General features: G+C 49.5%; 1 protein-coding gene across 5 annotated transcripts in view; it reads left to right on the top strand.

Moving 5' to 3' along the window:
- The window catches only part of MED12 (mediator complex subunit 12), a 76,652-nt gene extending 61,010 nt beyond the window's left edge, over nt 1-15,642 (top strand). For 2 of the 5 annotated variants that reach the window (XR_012160650.2, XR_012160652.2), the window contains exons 40-45: nt 123-340; nt 1,172-1,331; nt 9,641-9,805; nt 10,010-10,091; nt 13,291-13,541; nt 15,237-15,642. Coding sequence is in view for 2 of the 5 variants with exons in the window: in XM_073358645.1 (XP_073214746.1) it covers nt 123-340; nt 1,172-1,331; nt 9,641-9,805; nt 10,010-10,091; nt 15,237-15,280 (669 nt within the window). In the remaining 3 variants the exon portion in view is untranslated. The other 3 variants (XR_012160651.2, XM_073358645.1, XM_073358646.1) reach the window with 3 other exon arrangements.
- Nucleotides 15,643-16,011: the final 369 nt, after the last annotated feature.

Consider the following 16,011-nt stretch of genomic DNA (forward strand, 5'->3'; position numbering starts at 1 on the left):
AAGTGGACCATGAGGCCCTGGGTTTCTAATGCGGCCATTTCTGTGTCCCCGTGGGAAATGCCCCGCCCCAGCACTCCCTCTGTATCCCAGCACATTTAACAAAGGCTCTTTCTTCCCCTCAGGGTTACACACCTTACGTCTCCCATATAGGCCTGCAGCAGCACCCCCCTCAGTCCAGTACAATGGTACCTCCCACCTATTCCAGCCAACCCTACCAGAATTCCCATCCCAGCTCAAACCCAGCTCTCGTGGATCCCGTCAGACAGATGCAGCAGAGACCAAGTGGCTATGTGCATCAGCAGGCCCCTGGCTATGGCCACGCCCTGGGCAACACACAGAGGTACCTCCCAATCTGCAGACGCTGAGCAGCTACAGATGTTGCACAGGGAACTTCTCCAGTGTAACTGATTAGACAGGACCAGTCGACAGGGCCTGCTATAGCTCTGGTGCTGTAGTGGTCAGCATCTGGGAATCCTCTGTGCTGCCTGAGCTGATGGCCTTGTCCAGCTCCTTGTCAGACCCAGAAAGATATTACAGCCAGGAGGGAATTCAGTGAGTAGCATGGGGAGAGACGTGTGTAAACCCCAAGCAGGGAAAGGGGTTAAGAGGCTGTGACTAGTAGGGGAGGGATGGAATTAAGAAAGGGGAAATATAGGCTGAAGGGTAGGGAAGTCATTAACCACAGGTTTGGACCTGACCCCAGGGGCGAAGGGCTGGGACCCCAGTCACTCTCAAACAGGTGGATCTGGCCAGGGAATCATTGCCGCAGGGGAAGGGCTGGGTGCCCTTTCACTCCCTGACCAGGGTATGGATCTGACTGGGAGACTGTCCGTCCCCCCAGGGGGAAAGGCCTCAATGCACCATTGTTGTCCTTCAGGGGGATGGATACGGCCAGGAAATTGTCCCCAGGAGCAGGGCTCGGAGTCCTGTTGCTTGAGACTTTTTAACCTAGACTGGACAAACCTTTGAAAAGGTACAGGGAGAATCCTGGGTGCCTGGGTCCCGAAGTGGGTGCTCTGGGCTCTCCGAATGGGTAATGTGGGAGGCTCTGGTTCTGGCCATGCTTGCTCTGACGCATTGGGTTTTCTTAGACCATGAGAAGCTCGGGCTGGGTTTAGGGAGGCTGCTCCGGATCCGCAAGAGCCCCCGACCCTTCTCCTTGTTGTGTAAGGTTCCCTCATCAGGCGATGCAGCCAGCGCCGGTGATGAGCGGGATGAACCCGATGAGCGCACAAGGGGTTCCGTCGGGGGTCCGGCCCAGTCCGATAGTGCCTGAGCAGCAGCAGCAGCAGCAGCAGTACCTGAGGCAGCAGCAGCAGCAGATGCTGAGGGTAAGTGGGGGCCTGCTTCTTTTTTTCACCTTCTCCCACGTTAGCTGAAGAGACGGAGCTGCGGGGTGGAGGGCCTGCGACGCGCCACTAGCCCAGATGGTCCTCTGCTCTGTGCAGTGCTGGGCCCTTGCCGGCAGGGGAGCGGATGGCGGCCGGGGCGCTCTCTGTCACACTTTGTGCGACACGCGATGAAGATGCCGTTTCTGCGGGGGCGTGGCTGGTCTCTCCTGTTCCCCCCAGGAGCTGTGCGCGCCTGGCAGAGAGGCCTGGGGCGGCGCTTGGCTCTCTCTCGCAAGTCTTCTGACACACACAGTAGAAAAATCCGTTGGGCCGATCCCCCATTGGTCTGCTCTCAGCTCCAGCTGAGCCTTTGGAATATTGGCCGAAGTCTGGCTCACAAAGCAGTTAGTGACGCTAAGCTCTGAGCTTTACTGGGACGTCGCTGCCAAGTGCTGCTTGGTGCAATGAGCTGTAGCCGTGCCAGTCCCAGGCTGTTCCAGGGACAAGGTGAGTGAGGTCATATCTTTTACTGGACTCACTTCTGTTGGTGAGCGAGAGGAGCTTCTGAGCCACACAAAGCATGTGGCTCAAGAGCTCGTGTCACTCACCAACTGAAGTTGGTCCAGTAAAAGATATTATCTCGCCCATCTTGTCTCTCCAGTGCGGCTTTAGACATTCTTCGTGAGCCAGATGTGTCCAGGCTTCTCAATGAGCCTCTTTAACTGGAGATCCCCACCCAACCTGAGGCGAGGGCAGGACATTTCCATAGAGGAGAAGTTTTATAGGGTCATGTAACTGGAATGGAAATGACTACGTTGATTGTAATTCCCACCTGTAGTGAGTTCAGTGTGAGTCTGTGGGTACATTCATATTTCATATTGTTCTTTCACTTATTCTGAAATGAGTGTGTGCACACAGTCTTGCCCAAAATCACAGGGGTGAGCAGTAAAGGCAGCTAAATTGTTTCACTGACAGTTTATATGTAGATGAGCCCTCTGGCTTTCCAGTGTGACATGTCATAGAATCATAGAATATCAGGGTTGGAAGAGACCTCAGGAGGTCATCTAGTCCAACCCCCTGCTCAAAGCAGGACCAATCCCCAACTAAATCATCCCAGCCAGGGCTTTGTCAAGCCTGACCTTAAAAACCTCAAAGGAAGGAGATTCCACCACCTCCCTAGGTAACACATTCCAGTGTTTCACCACCCTCCTAGTGAAAAAGTTTTTCCTAATATCCAACCTAACCTCCCCCACTGCAACTTGAGACCATTACTCCTCATTCTGTCATCTGCTACCACTGAGAACAGTCTAGATCCATCCTCTTTGGAACCCCGTTTCAGGTAGTTGAAAGCAGCTGAATATCCAGGTAGACCTTGGTGAGGCTTCCAGCCTTGCCTTTGGGAGACTGTCCCATGGACTAGAAGTTTTCATTATTACAAAATGTCCCCTAATATTCAGCTTTTATTTCCTTTTGCAAAGGGCTCCTTAGTTGTTCCTTGTATGCAGTCTTACAGTAGACAGTGATGTGCTAATTTTAGGTGAGCACTCAGATAGAAACTCCTCCTAGATTAGGAGAATCTGTGTGTTAATGGAAATGGATTATTCCCAGGATTTAGAGTAGGGTTTGATGAATATTGGATGCATGACATCGATTACACAGTAACATAGGTATTAACACACCTGCTCCTGAAATGATAGAAATCGATGGAGAATTACAAGGGAAATTTTACTTTAAACCATTAATTTTGGGGGCTACTGGGTTCAAGTAAACTGTATTCCCTAACTGATTGTAAGGTCTAGCTTTTTAATAGTGTCCATATGCGTGCTCCGCTGTAGGTTTATCTGAGTCTCTGTGCTGCTGATCAGAGAATTTGGTAGCAGTGTCTGTTTGGCCTGAGCATGCACACTCCCCCACCCCAGTCTGCCACGAGGCTAACCAGCGTTGCAGGGGCAAACCCTCCCCAGTTCCTTCTCAACCACACCTGGCTAGAGATAGAGCTTTACCAGTCCGTTAGTGGATCATTACTTTTTATAGAATTGCTAATTGTGTCTCTAATCTTTTAGAGCTCCCTTTTCTTTTTCACTCGTGTATCTTTTATTTATTTATTTAGCTAAAAAAAAACAAAAAAACTTTAGTTTAAACATAGTTTTTCTTTTACCCCCTTCACACCCCCCACCCCTGGAACAGGGTATGCCTGGTTCACCGGGCTTCAAGAAGTGTCTCAGTTGCAAATAATCTATCCCTGTGACTGATTGACATTCTCAGTGCATCTGCTATAGAAGAGAACCACATCCCACAGAAGTATAGTTTATGCCAACAATTGACACAGAGATCTAGAAAGGATAGGGAACTGAGACTCAAGCTTCTTCTAATGGAAGCGGCCCTCCAACCACCTTCGGAGTTGCACCAAGACTCCGGACAGCAGGAATTCTCACCGCAACCCTCTACATCTAAGGGTGGTGAACCTAAGAAGTCAACCATGAGCCACTCTCACAGTGCCTCTAAGAAAAAGGCCGGTAGTCCCCACAGCAAGCCCTGACCAAGCCAAAACCCATCTCGGCTTGCTTGGTATCATCAGTACCAGTGGTAACGAATCCTGTACCAGGGACTCGCAGGGTACCTACTGCCCCAACAGAACATGTGGGGCTGCCTAAGGACCTGATGGGCACAGGCAAGGAATCCTTGGTATCGCCTGGGCGTGAGAAAACGAGAGAATCCACCCTGGAGAAGGCTCCTGAGGTGCAGACCTCAGAGTTGGTACCATCACTCCAGGCACTGGCAGACCGCGCAATCAGGACAGCGTTGCGAACTCCTTCGATGCAGACATCTCAGCACCACTAAATGCTTCTGGTGTCAATGACTGTGACACCACCGGATTTCCAGTCCATGACAGACGTTTTGGTGTCTGATGCACTGGACTCCTCTCTACTCGGTACCAGGGCCCCGGCACTGAGTCCACCCAGAGCTCCAGGCTCACCGGTGACATACACCCCCATTTTCAAGGGCTGAGTCAGATAGAAAGCAAGAGGACGTAGTCTTCTGCCACTCCTCTCATCCACCCTATGGTACCCATTTCCAGTATGTACCTCAACTGTACTGCCCCTCTGACCCCCAGCCTCCTTGGTATGGGCAGGCATGGTACCAACCTCCAGGGACTTTTCCACCCTCTCAATGGCTTTACTGGGATCCTTGGCAGACAACAGAGACACCGTGCCTCCTATGGCTCTAGCTTGGCCTATCAGGAGCCCATGAGATACCCACTGAATCGAGGGCATCCAAGCCCCCTGAACAGTCAGGAGGGAACAAGAGGCTGAAGTCGAGGAGGGGATTACCCCCCCAACCCTGACCAACTTCTCATCTTCATCACCACGTGAGATAGTGATGCCCCCTTCTCCATCGTTGGCAGATGATTTCAAGCTTTTCCAGGAGCTAGCTTTACATTGCATGCATTACAACTACCATTACAAAAGGTAACCGAGTCGCACCATAAACTATTGGACATTTTACTCACCTTGTCCAGACTAGCTCTCCCTATTAACAAGGCCCTCTTGGACTCTGTCAAACTCATATGGCAGACCCTGGCATCGGTCCCACCGACTTGCCAACGGGCCAATAAAAAGTGTTACCTGCCGGCGAAAGAAATGGAATTTCTCTTCTCCCACCCACCCCCCAATTCAGTCGTGGACATGCTGAGCTTGAGAGGCCATCAGCATCATCTGAAATCCAGCCCCACTTTTCACAATATATTCATCCCAGTGCTTGTATGAACCCCGCAAAAAAGTCCAGATTCTCCAAAGGGAAATCTTTGGGCCCTCAACCTACTTCTTCGCAGCCATCCATCTCAAAATGACAGTTTTGATGGGTTGGTTGAGGTGCCATCAGACCAATCTCTTCAATATCATCCAACATTGGAAAACCCCTCTCATCCCTATGGATGCCGGCATCTTGACCCTTTCCGCAGCACTTGGGAATGGATAACCTCTGACAAATGAGTACTGGAGAGTATTCGAGATTGGTACTCCATCTATTTCTCCTCCCCCCCCAAGCACCCTTCCCCATCCCTCTTTAGTGACCCTTCTCATAAGAACCTATTATGACAAGAGATAGACCATCTCCTCAGTATAGGATCCATAAAACCAGTACATCTAAGACGCAAAGACTTTTACTCTCACTATTTCCTGATACCCAAGAAAAAGCGAAGTTGGAGACCCACGCTAGACCTCAGAGTGCTCAACAAATTTGTCAAGGCTCAGAAGTTCAAGATGGTCACTTTAGCGACAATTATTCCAGCATTAGAAAAAGGTGACTGGTTTGTGGCCCTTGACCTCCAAGATGCGTACTTTCACATTTCAATCATACCATGTCACAGAAGAGATCTCAGATTGACACTAGGCCAGGATCACTACCAGTATAGGGTACTCCCTTTTGCTCTCTCATTGGCCCACAGAGTATTCTTCAAGATCCTGTCTGTGGTGGCAGCTCACCTACATTCCCAAAGTATTATGATCTACACTTACCTGGACTATTTTCTCTTCAGGGTGCATTCCTTCATCAACACCCAGCAAGTTACCAATATCACTCTGGATCTGTTCAAGAATCTGGACCTACAAATCAATGCAAAAAATCAACATTAATACTGGTACAGAGACTAGAATTCATAGGAGCCAATGTCCACTCTGAGCAAGAGTGCTTCTCCCACAACACAGGTTCCTCAGTCTATCCACACTTATAGAGACAGTGCAATCCAGCCCTCCAATATTGGCTTCAGCTTCTGGGGCACATGGCCGCAGGATCATCAATGATAGCTCAGGCCAGACTTCACATGAGATGCCTCCAATTATGGTTCAGTTCGATTTACAGGCCAAAAGACAACATAGACAAACTCCTATTGATGCCCACCAAAATCAAATAATCCTTGAATCCATGGAAAGACCAGCAGACGTGTGCATGGGAATCCCGTGCACTGAGCCTTTCCCATCACTATTTCTCACCACCGACGCATCTCTGTTAGGATGGGGCACACATCTCAATGATCTCACAGCGCAGGACAAATGGTCTCCATCCAAGACGTGCCTTCACATCAATCTACTCAAACTCAGAGCGGTCAGGAATGTGTGTGCTCATTTCTGTCTGCTGATCGGAGACACGCACACAAAGGTAATGACGGACAATATAGCGTGTCTGTATTACATACACCATCAAGGAGGCACCAGTGGAAGCACTAAAGCTATGGAACTGGTTTATTTCCTACAATGTTACAATAGCAGCAGCTTAACTACCAGGAGTACACAACATGATAGCAGGCAGTCTCAGCCACAAATTCCCACACAACCACAAGTGGGGGATAGACTTAGACATATTCTGAGGTACTCTGACATATTCTGACAATGGGGGACACTGATAATAGACTTGTTCACTACTTACCAGAACAAGAAATGTCCACGGTACTGCTCCAGAGTGGGCATTGGCCAGCACGTCATGGGAGATGCTTGCCTCCTCTCGTGAGACAAGGGCCTTCTTTACACCTTTCTCCCATTTCCTCTGTTGCTGAAATTCCTGTTGAAAATAACAAGAGAAAAAGCAAACATCACACCAGTTGCTTCCACCTGGCCCAGACAGACATGGTACCCTTACCTGTCACAACTGGTGCTGTGTCCACCAGTGACTCTTTCAACCACTCCTTACCTCCTCTTGTAGAACGAAACACTCTCCATCCCAACCTATGGATACTACAGCTCAAACCCTGGCTCCTTCATGGTTCCAGCACATAGAAACATCATGCTTAAAGAGGTACAGGAAGTGTTGTTCCACACTAGGAAAGTGACTACCCATCGCACTTACCTATAGAAGTAGACTAGATTCCAGAGGGAACTGTACAGCATAAGCTCATAAAGTCGCCCCCCCCCCCCCCATGTGGAGAGGAATATGCATCAGCCTTTGCCCCTTGAACTATGATTTCTATACACTTCACTCCAACTCACTGGTTTAGATAAGGCAAAAACTACTATAAAAGATAGATTTTAAGTAATTATAAGGGATAGCAAACAGATCAAAGCAGATTACCTAGCAAATAAACAAAAAACGCCAACTAAGCTTAATATACTAAATAGATTGGGTATGAATTAGCAGATTCTCACCCTAAGAGATGATACAAGCAGGTTGCAAATTCTTAAGGGGCAAGTTGCACTTGCTTTACAGCTTGGAATCCCCAGGTGTTTCATACACAAGCTAGAAATCCCTTTAGCCTTGGTCCAGTACTTCCCCCAGTTCAGTCTTTGTTCCTCAGATGTTTCCAGGAGTCTTCCTGTATGGGGAGTGAAGAACCGCAGATGATGTCACTCCCTGCCTTATATAGCTTTTGCATATGGTGGGAACCCTTTGTTCCAAAGCTTGGTTCCCAGACAAGTCTGTGGAAAAATACTGACATCCCAAGATGGAGACCAGCATCATGGGGCCTGGTCACGTGTCCTTGTATAGTCATAGCACCCATCACTCACAGGCTGTCTGTGGTGTTCTCAGGAAGGCTCACCAGGTGGGAGATAAGCTTCTCTTAAGGCCTATTGTTCTCCCTAATGGCTCATTGACCTGAATAGGCCCTTCCCCACCAGCTGTCTAGACTGAAAGCATCTTGCCTAGTGGGCATTATCCAGGTGTAACTACATTTGAAATATAGATACACAGTCCACATTCATAACTTCAGATACAAAAATGATACGTGCATACAAATAGAATAATCATATTCAGCAAATCATAACTTTCCCAATGACACTGCACATGACTTACCTTGCCTAAAATGCATCCTAATTATGCTATGACCATATCTTAATAATATCACTATGAAGAATATGGGATGCAGTGTCACAGACGGCGTTCCGTATTGCCATTACCTCGGCTAGAAGGATAGGGGAGATAGCAACCTTGAGGTCGCATCCCCCCTTCACAGTGTTCTTGCCTGACAAAGTCTTGCTTAGACCACATCTGAAGTTCACTCCCAGTGTGACTTCCACATTTCACGTGAACCAACTCATTCACCTTCCAACCTTTTATCCCAAGCCTCACCAGCATAATAGGGCAAACCATCCTCCATACACTTGATCTAAGGAGAGCCTTGGCCTTTTATTTGGACAGGACAAGAGGTTTTAGAAAATCTTCAAGACTCTTCCCTCTGTCATGGACAGGTCTAGAGGCATAGCAATTTCAGCTCAAAAATTCTCTAAATGAGTCTCAAATGATCAAACTCTTTTATCAGATGTGCAATTTAGCACCCCATCTACAATCTCACACATTCCGCAAGATCGGTTTCCTCATCCGTCACCTTCTTCAAGGGTATCCCTATATCATAAATCTACAGACCAGTTACCTTAGCATCTGCGCATACATTTGCTGAACATTATGCCATCCTTGGGGACTCTGCTGCAGACACCAGATTCGGCGCCATGGTACTATCATCCATCATAGACTCGACTCCAGCACCCCAGCCTCCAGGAGGGGATACTGCTCCGGAGTCACCTACAGTAGAGCACCCATAGGGACACTACTCGAAGAAGAAGTTACTCACCTTGTGCAGATGTGTGTCCCTGTGGGTGCTCCACGACCCGCCCTCCTCCCCTCTACTTCGGAATTTTCATCATACGTTCTGCAGTAGAGAGGGAATTGGGGAAGGTTCACCTGAGCAGCATTGGGTAGCCTCACGGCAGGGCATGCACAGGCCGAGCAGGTACTGCTACCAAAGTTCTCCGATCAGCAGCCCAGGGGGACAGACACACCTCAGTGGAGCACCGTAGGGGGACACAGCTCGAAGAACCGTCGTTCCTGCACACGGTGAGTCATTTCTTCATGCACGCAACGTTGCATGCATGTTTGCCGTTCTGTTTTCTTCTTTGCTTTTTCAATTAAAGAAAAAAGCGGGTCCAGAATCTTCCCAAACATCACCATCAACCAAGCCCGTGAGAGCGTGGCTCTCTGGTGGTGACGTCGCAGGCGGTGCAGACCCAAGCGACTCCCTGTGCTGGGCCACGTCAGGGTGCCGCTGCCGGCGTTTCAGAGGCGTCTGCCTGCCGGTTACGGCGCTGGACGCAGGGATTTGGGTGGTCGGGGCTCTGTTGTGAGCCCTGTGAGGGAATTCACTTCCGCCATGTCACCCGTAAGAAAACCACGTCTAGTGGTCAGGCTGAGGGGCAGTCAGGGAAGGTCGCTGTTTGTTTCTTGAGTCACAGATTTTTCCCTGTAGCGTTCCCTAGGCCACCTGTCTCATTGCATCGCCTGCCCCGGCGCATCGCCAACGGTCTCCTCTGCTTCCGCTTTTCCAGCAGCAGCAACAGCAGCAACAACAGCAGCAACAGCAGCAGCAGCAGCAGCAGCAGCCCCAGGCACCACCACAGCAGCAGCCACAGGTGTCCACCGTTCCCCAGCCACAAGCCCAGGGCCAGCCTCCCGGCCTGGGGATGCAGGCTCTTCCTCCTCAGCAGCCCATCGTAAGTGTGTCACAGAGCGAGAGGGGACGAGCCCTTTGCCATAGCCCGGCCGTCCACAGACCCTCCCTCCTGCTCCCTGCAGCACTCCGCTTCTCCGCCCCACTAGCTGCTGCCCAACACGGGGAGCACGTGCTGGCTGCCTGCGCGAGGGCTGAGTCCCCACCAGCCTAGCGGCTCTCGCTCACCAGGTTTCTCTCTCTCTAGTTCCAGCGCCAGGGCCTCCAGCAGACGCAGCAGCAGCAGCAAACGGCTGCCCTGGTCCGACAGCTTCAGCAGCAACTCTCTAGTAAGAAACCAGCACTCCTCGTTCCCCTTGCCCCGCCCAAAGTGTGTGTCTCTCCATAGAACTGGTCCTAGTGTAAAGTGATAGCTGGGGGCGGGCAAGACCCCGCTCCCCTGTCTCTTTACACACCATCTCACTGTGACCACAGGTCGTTGGGGAAGAGCCAACATGACTTTGTAAAGGGAAAGCATGGCTCACCAATCTGTTAGAGTTCTCTGAGGGGATCAAGAAATGTGGGCAAGAGGGATCCAGTGGGTATAGTGTACTTAGACTTTCTGAAAGCCTTTGACAAGGACCCTCACCAAAGGCTCGTAAGCAAAGTAAGCTGTCATGGGATAAGAGGGTAGGTCCTCTCATACATCAGTAACTGGTTAAAAGACAGGAAACAAAGGGTAGAGATAAATGGTCAGTTTTCAGAATGGAAAGAGGTAAATAGTGGTGTCCCTCAGGGATCTTTACTGGGACCATTACTGTTAAACATATTCATAAATAATCTGGAAAAATGGGTAAACAGTGAGGTGGCCAAGTTTTCAGACGATACAAAGTTACTTGAGATAGTTAAGTCCCAGGCAGACTGCAAAGAGTTACAAAGGGAATCTCATAAAACTGATGACCAGGCAAGAAAATGGCAGATTAAATTTATTGTTGCTAAATGCAAATTAATGCACATTGAAAAACATAATCCCAACTATTCATACCAAATGATGGAATCTAAATTAGCTGTTACCACTCAGGAAAGAGACCTTGGAGTCATTGTGGATCGTTCTCTGAAAACATCCACTCAAAGTGCAATAGAGGTCAAAAAAGCGAACAGAATGGAACCATTGGGAGAGGGATAGCTAGTAAGACAGTAAATATCATAATGCCACTGTATATATCCATGGTACGCCCACACCTTGAATACTATGTGCAGTTCTGGTTTCCCCATCTCAAAAAAGATGTATTAGAAATGGAAAAAGTACAGAGAGAGGCAACGGAAATCATTACGGGCCTGGATCAGCTTCCACACGAGGAGAGATCAAAAAGACTGGGACTGTTCAGCTGGGAAAAGAGATGATGGGTGGGGTGGGGGGTGGATGGTGGATATGAGAGAGGTCTATAAAATCATGACTGGGGGGAGAAAGTGACTAGGGACGTGTTAGTTATCTCTTCCCATAACACAAGAACCAGGTATTACCCAATAAAATTAATAGGCCGCAGGTTTAAAACCAACATCAGGAAGTACTTCTTCACTCAAAGCACAGTCAACCTGTGGAACTCATTGCCAGGGGATGTTGTGAAGGTCAAAACTATAACAATGTTCAAAAAAGAATTAGGTAAGTTAATGGAGAACAGGTCCATCATGGCTATTATCCAAGATGGTCAGGGATGCAACCACATGTCTGGGTGTCCCTAAGCCTCTGATTGCCAGAAGCTGAGTTTGGATCATGCATTAACTGCCCTGCTCTGTTCATTCCCTCTGACGCACCTGGCAGTGGCCACTTTCAGAAGACAGGATACTGGGCTAGATGGACCATTAGTCTGATCCAGTGTGGCCATTCCTATGTTCTATTGTTAGCAGTACCAGGGCCGCAGGCAGAGAGAGGAGCACAAAGTACTCCCAACCAAGTGAGCAACCGTGTAGACCTGTTGCAGATAGAGGGGCCAGGGCAGCAGTGTCTGTGGAGGCTGTCGGGCAGCTCTCCCAAACGTGTCAGGTCTGCTTTTCTGGATGTACCACTCCGTCGTTGCTGGCTCCCAACGATCCCAGCAGGAGTATAAATTCTGGAGCTCGTGCCTACCGGGGCAGCCAGGGAGGTGCTTTATTCAGGGCATGGTCAGTGAGAGACTTCTTTTTATTGAGCACTGCCATGTGGGATGCTGCCTGAGCCCCAGCAGGGCGGTGTATCCCTCCAGACCACCCTGCTGTTGTACAGATCACGTCAGTAATTTGATATAATAAAACTGGCAATTGAACTATTAAACACCCAAGCCAGAGCCCTCCCCAAAGGAATGCTGGATGCAAACATATGCTGCCTTACTTCCCAGGACGCAGCCCAGCCATGGCTTTGCCCAGGTGTATTGAACCCTGCCCGAAGTGACCACATCTCAGTGCAGCAAAAGGGAGGGGTAGCTCAGTGGTTTGAGCATTGGCCTGCTAAACCCAGGGTTGTGAGTTCAATCCTTGCATGGGCCATTTAGGGATCTGGGGCAAAAATTGGGGATTGGTCCTGCTTTGAGCAGGGGGTTGGACTAGATGATCTCCTGAGGTCCCTTCCAACCCTGATATTCTATGGTTCATCTAACACAGCAATGCCATCACTTTGCAGTCTTCTAAATACAATTTAAAATTGGATTCCGGCTCCTACTAAATTCTTCCTTTGAATCCCAGTATCTATACATTATTTTTCTTATGAGGCTGTGACTGCAGGAACTATTAGATATTCCTTTATGGGCTGTGACATATTCCTTCCCGTGCCTGTGTATGCTTCACTGAGGCTGCGTTATACACTGAGCCAGTGCGATGCAAGTGAGATTGCAGAGTTTTCCAAGGTGTTGAGAGCCATAGTAACAGTCAAGAAAAAGAATTCAGAGGCGCAGGGTGGCTGGTGACTGGGGTAAATGGTCCTTTTCCCTTCTAAGGCCACCATTTCCACCCTGTTTCTTGACAGGACTGGTTGCCTGATTGGGTTATGGAGCCTTTCACTTCTAGACTCCAGGAAGAAATCTGGCAGTGCTCAGTACCAACCATGTGGTAGTCTTGTGTGGACTTGGTTGATTGGGTTTCTTTCCATAGATCCCTAGAATGTGCACTTCATGGGGGACGGCCTGTGACTTTCTTTGTCTTAAAAGCACCAGGAACGCTTATGCCACTGCAGAAGTCGTGTTTTATCTTTCCTATGTAAAAAGTGCATTTATAATCAGCCTCCAGAAAAGTCCACACTAAATAACAGCCCAACAGTAATACTATCCATCAGCCTGACCACGTATCGCCCTGGTCCCTCTGAGAATGCCTGAGCAAACAGCTTAAGCCTTGCAGCATGCCCTCCTCTGCAGTGGAGGAAGTGAATTCTAGGGCTGAGTGCCCCCAGTTAGTCCAATCTGAGGGGCTTCTAGTGCACGTGGCTCCAGGGGATAGTGTTGGAAGTACAGAGAGAGGCTGCCTCTAATAAGTTTCGTAACCAGCTCGTGAATCTCTCCTCTGTCCCGGTTACATACACAGGGCGAAGCTGTGTAAAGCGCTGCTGTGTGGACTTACCTACTGTGCTGCCTCCCATATCGGTGCATTCCTGAAAGTCCGAGCTGCTCTTCCACAGGGCCTCGGGGTGGGGCGAGTGCCTGGAGGACACACACCGCGTGGCACCAGCAGCTTGTATGGCATCCCAGAATGCATTGCCCCTGGCAGAGTGGAAAAGAAGGGAGGACCAGCCATACTGGTTACACTGGCATGTAATGCCAATGCCTCCCTGAGTAGTGAGTGTGTTGTGCACAGACACAAGCCTTGTTTCAAGCTGGCCATGTCACTAACTGGTTACCCACTGAGTTTAAAGTTGTAGTGTAGACAGGCCTTAAATCATAAAGGTCTTTATAGAGTAAAACCATCCCCCCAGATTGCACCGCAGTGAACGTGGGGCCAGTCAGATCCCAGAGCAAAGGTGTATGATGTTCCCTGTGAGAAGCACCACTCCAAGGGTTGCTCCTGTTTCTCTAGCTGGAGTTTCCGAGAGCCTTTGGGCATGCTCCCATGTAGATCATATTGCTGTAACTGGGGCAAGGTCTTGTATCCAGCAGAAACCTTGCAACCTCCTTGCTGTGTGAAAGAGGCTGCAGCTAGGGATAAACCTCAGTGACATATCCCAGCTAGAGTGTGTCTTGGAGACTGCTGTGTTCCAAGTGCACACATCCCCGTAGCAGGAAGCACCATCGCACTTGGCACAGCTCACTCCCATTGTGGTTAGTCTCAGCAGAGAGCACAAAGCATCGGGTGAGCCATGCTCCTCCCTGTCCAGCTCAGGATGAGACCTGGGGCAGGAGACGCTTGCGCTGCTGTTGTCTGTGCTGTACCGTTAGTCTCCAGGACTGTCAGGTTGATGCCTTCATGAGCAGTGACTTTGACTAAAATACTTGTAGAGGAGGAAAAAAAATCTCTCCAATGCCCCAGTTACCAGCAGGCTTTCCCAGTGTGGGGTTGGGGCTGGGGCTGGGTTTGCCCTGCCCTCCTGCTGAGGGCCTGCCCAGCAGCATGCTGTATGGCTGGCTTTTGTAATGGAATGACAGACTCTGAATGCTCCCTCTCACTAGTAAACCAACAAGTCATGGAAGTCTGGCCCCACAGGGCTAGTGAGTCCTGTAGTCAGGAGCCAATCCTGGAGCACACTGCATCTAAAGATGATCAGCAAGAGCATCCGAGTTGGTCTGGAGTTCGAGGGGAGGCAGGTCTCTAAGGTTGCCTGCTGTCAAGCTAGATAGGTCTTGAAACCAGCAGCTGGATAGTAAGTGGGAACCAGTGTGGTCTATGAGCACTGATGACATGCTCCTGGGTGATGTGAGCCTCTGAATTCTGCACTAGCTGAAGTTCCCAAGTTTTCTTCAGGTTAGATGATTGGTGGGAACTCCAGGGTAGTTAGCTGGCCCAGCGCAGCTCATACTGTGCACGCACCTGGTGGTGGCGGTAACAGTGTTTGGGTTTCTGTATGGCGGGGGTGCTGCACAGAACTAGGGTTACAGGTGTTCTGTTTAAAAGAGAAAAGCCCAGACGATAATTCAACTTCCAACCTCATCACCTAGGCAGCTACCCGCTCCCTTTCAGTGACACATTGTTCCACACCTATTTCACACCAAGGACCAGTGTGGAGCTGAGCAGAAGAGGCGTAGAGGGCTGGGTTTGACACAATTTATCCCCACCTTTCCAGGAGCAAGTGGAATTTTGATAGTACTGCTATCCTAAGCCCCAGGAGCTGGCATCAGAGTGTGTGGCATCTGAGCAGAGCATCAAGTGCCACAAGTGATACAGAGGTGCAGTGTCCCAGTCTAAGACCCGAGTAGCCCCTTCTCTTGCCTACCTAACCCCTCCTCTTCACAATCAGACTCTGAATTGCAGAGCTGATGGGCATCTCCTAGCTGGACCAGAATCCTGTGATTGTCTAACTCTGTGTTTGATCTGAACAGATACACAGCCACAGCAGAACAACAACCCATTTGGACGCTACTGAGCCAGGAGGGAGACATCACTGTGGACTGGATACAGCCTCCCGCATTGGGGGCTGTTCCCAACCCCTCTGTCCCTGGGGCACCTGCCCAGGCTCCGTGTTCTGCAGCTGCCCTTCTTGGAAGGGAGGGAGTGATTTTTATCATAAAGAGAAAATGTTTTTACTCCGGTTTCTACAAAGGTTTATGGAGATCCCATGTGCTTGGTAGTCTCCCCTCCCCCTTTGGTTTCAGTTTTTACTCAGTTTTTAGTATTTTTGTTAAAATAATGATTAAGACATTGTAAGATTTTGTACTTTATTTATACCAGATGAAACCCTGTATTGCAGACGTCCTCAGACAAATACAGAGAGCTTACTTTGCGAAAGGGGTGTGTGTGTGTGTGTGCACACGCATACGTGTGTGTTCAGAGTCTGAGCCCCGTGACCCTGACATGATCCCTTTCCCGATTCCCCTGCATTCCCACAGACCCTGCCCTGAACTACTCCCATATAGGGCCCAGCGAACTATATACACCAAATCTCAAGAACTGTAGTCTGCACCTTTCCTGCTCCTGAATAAGTGCATTGTTCAGCCTCACTAGGTTTGTGTGTGGAACGGGTCTCTCATCTCTTGCTCGCATGTTTTGCCCAGGTTGTTCTCTCCCTATGCTCACTAGTTGGGAGGAGAGTTTTGATAGTGATTCAGAGCTGCCCTTTAAGCAGCAGTGTCTTGTTACCAATCCACGGAGAACAAA

Source organism: Lepidochelys kempii, chromosome 9 (assembly GCF_965140285.1).
Source record: "Lepidochelys kempii isolate rLepKem1 chromosome 9, rLepKem1.hap1, whole genome shotgun sequence".
NCBI classification, from domain to species: domain Eukaryota; kingdom Metazoa; phylum Chordata; order Testudines; family Cheloniidae; genus Lepidochelys; species Lepidochelys kempii.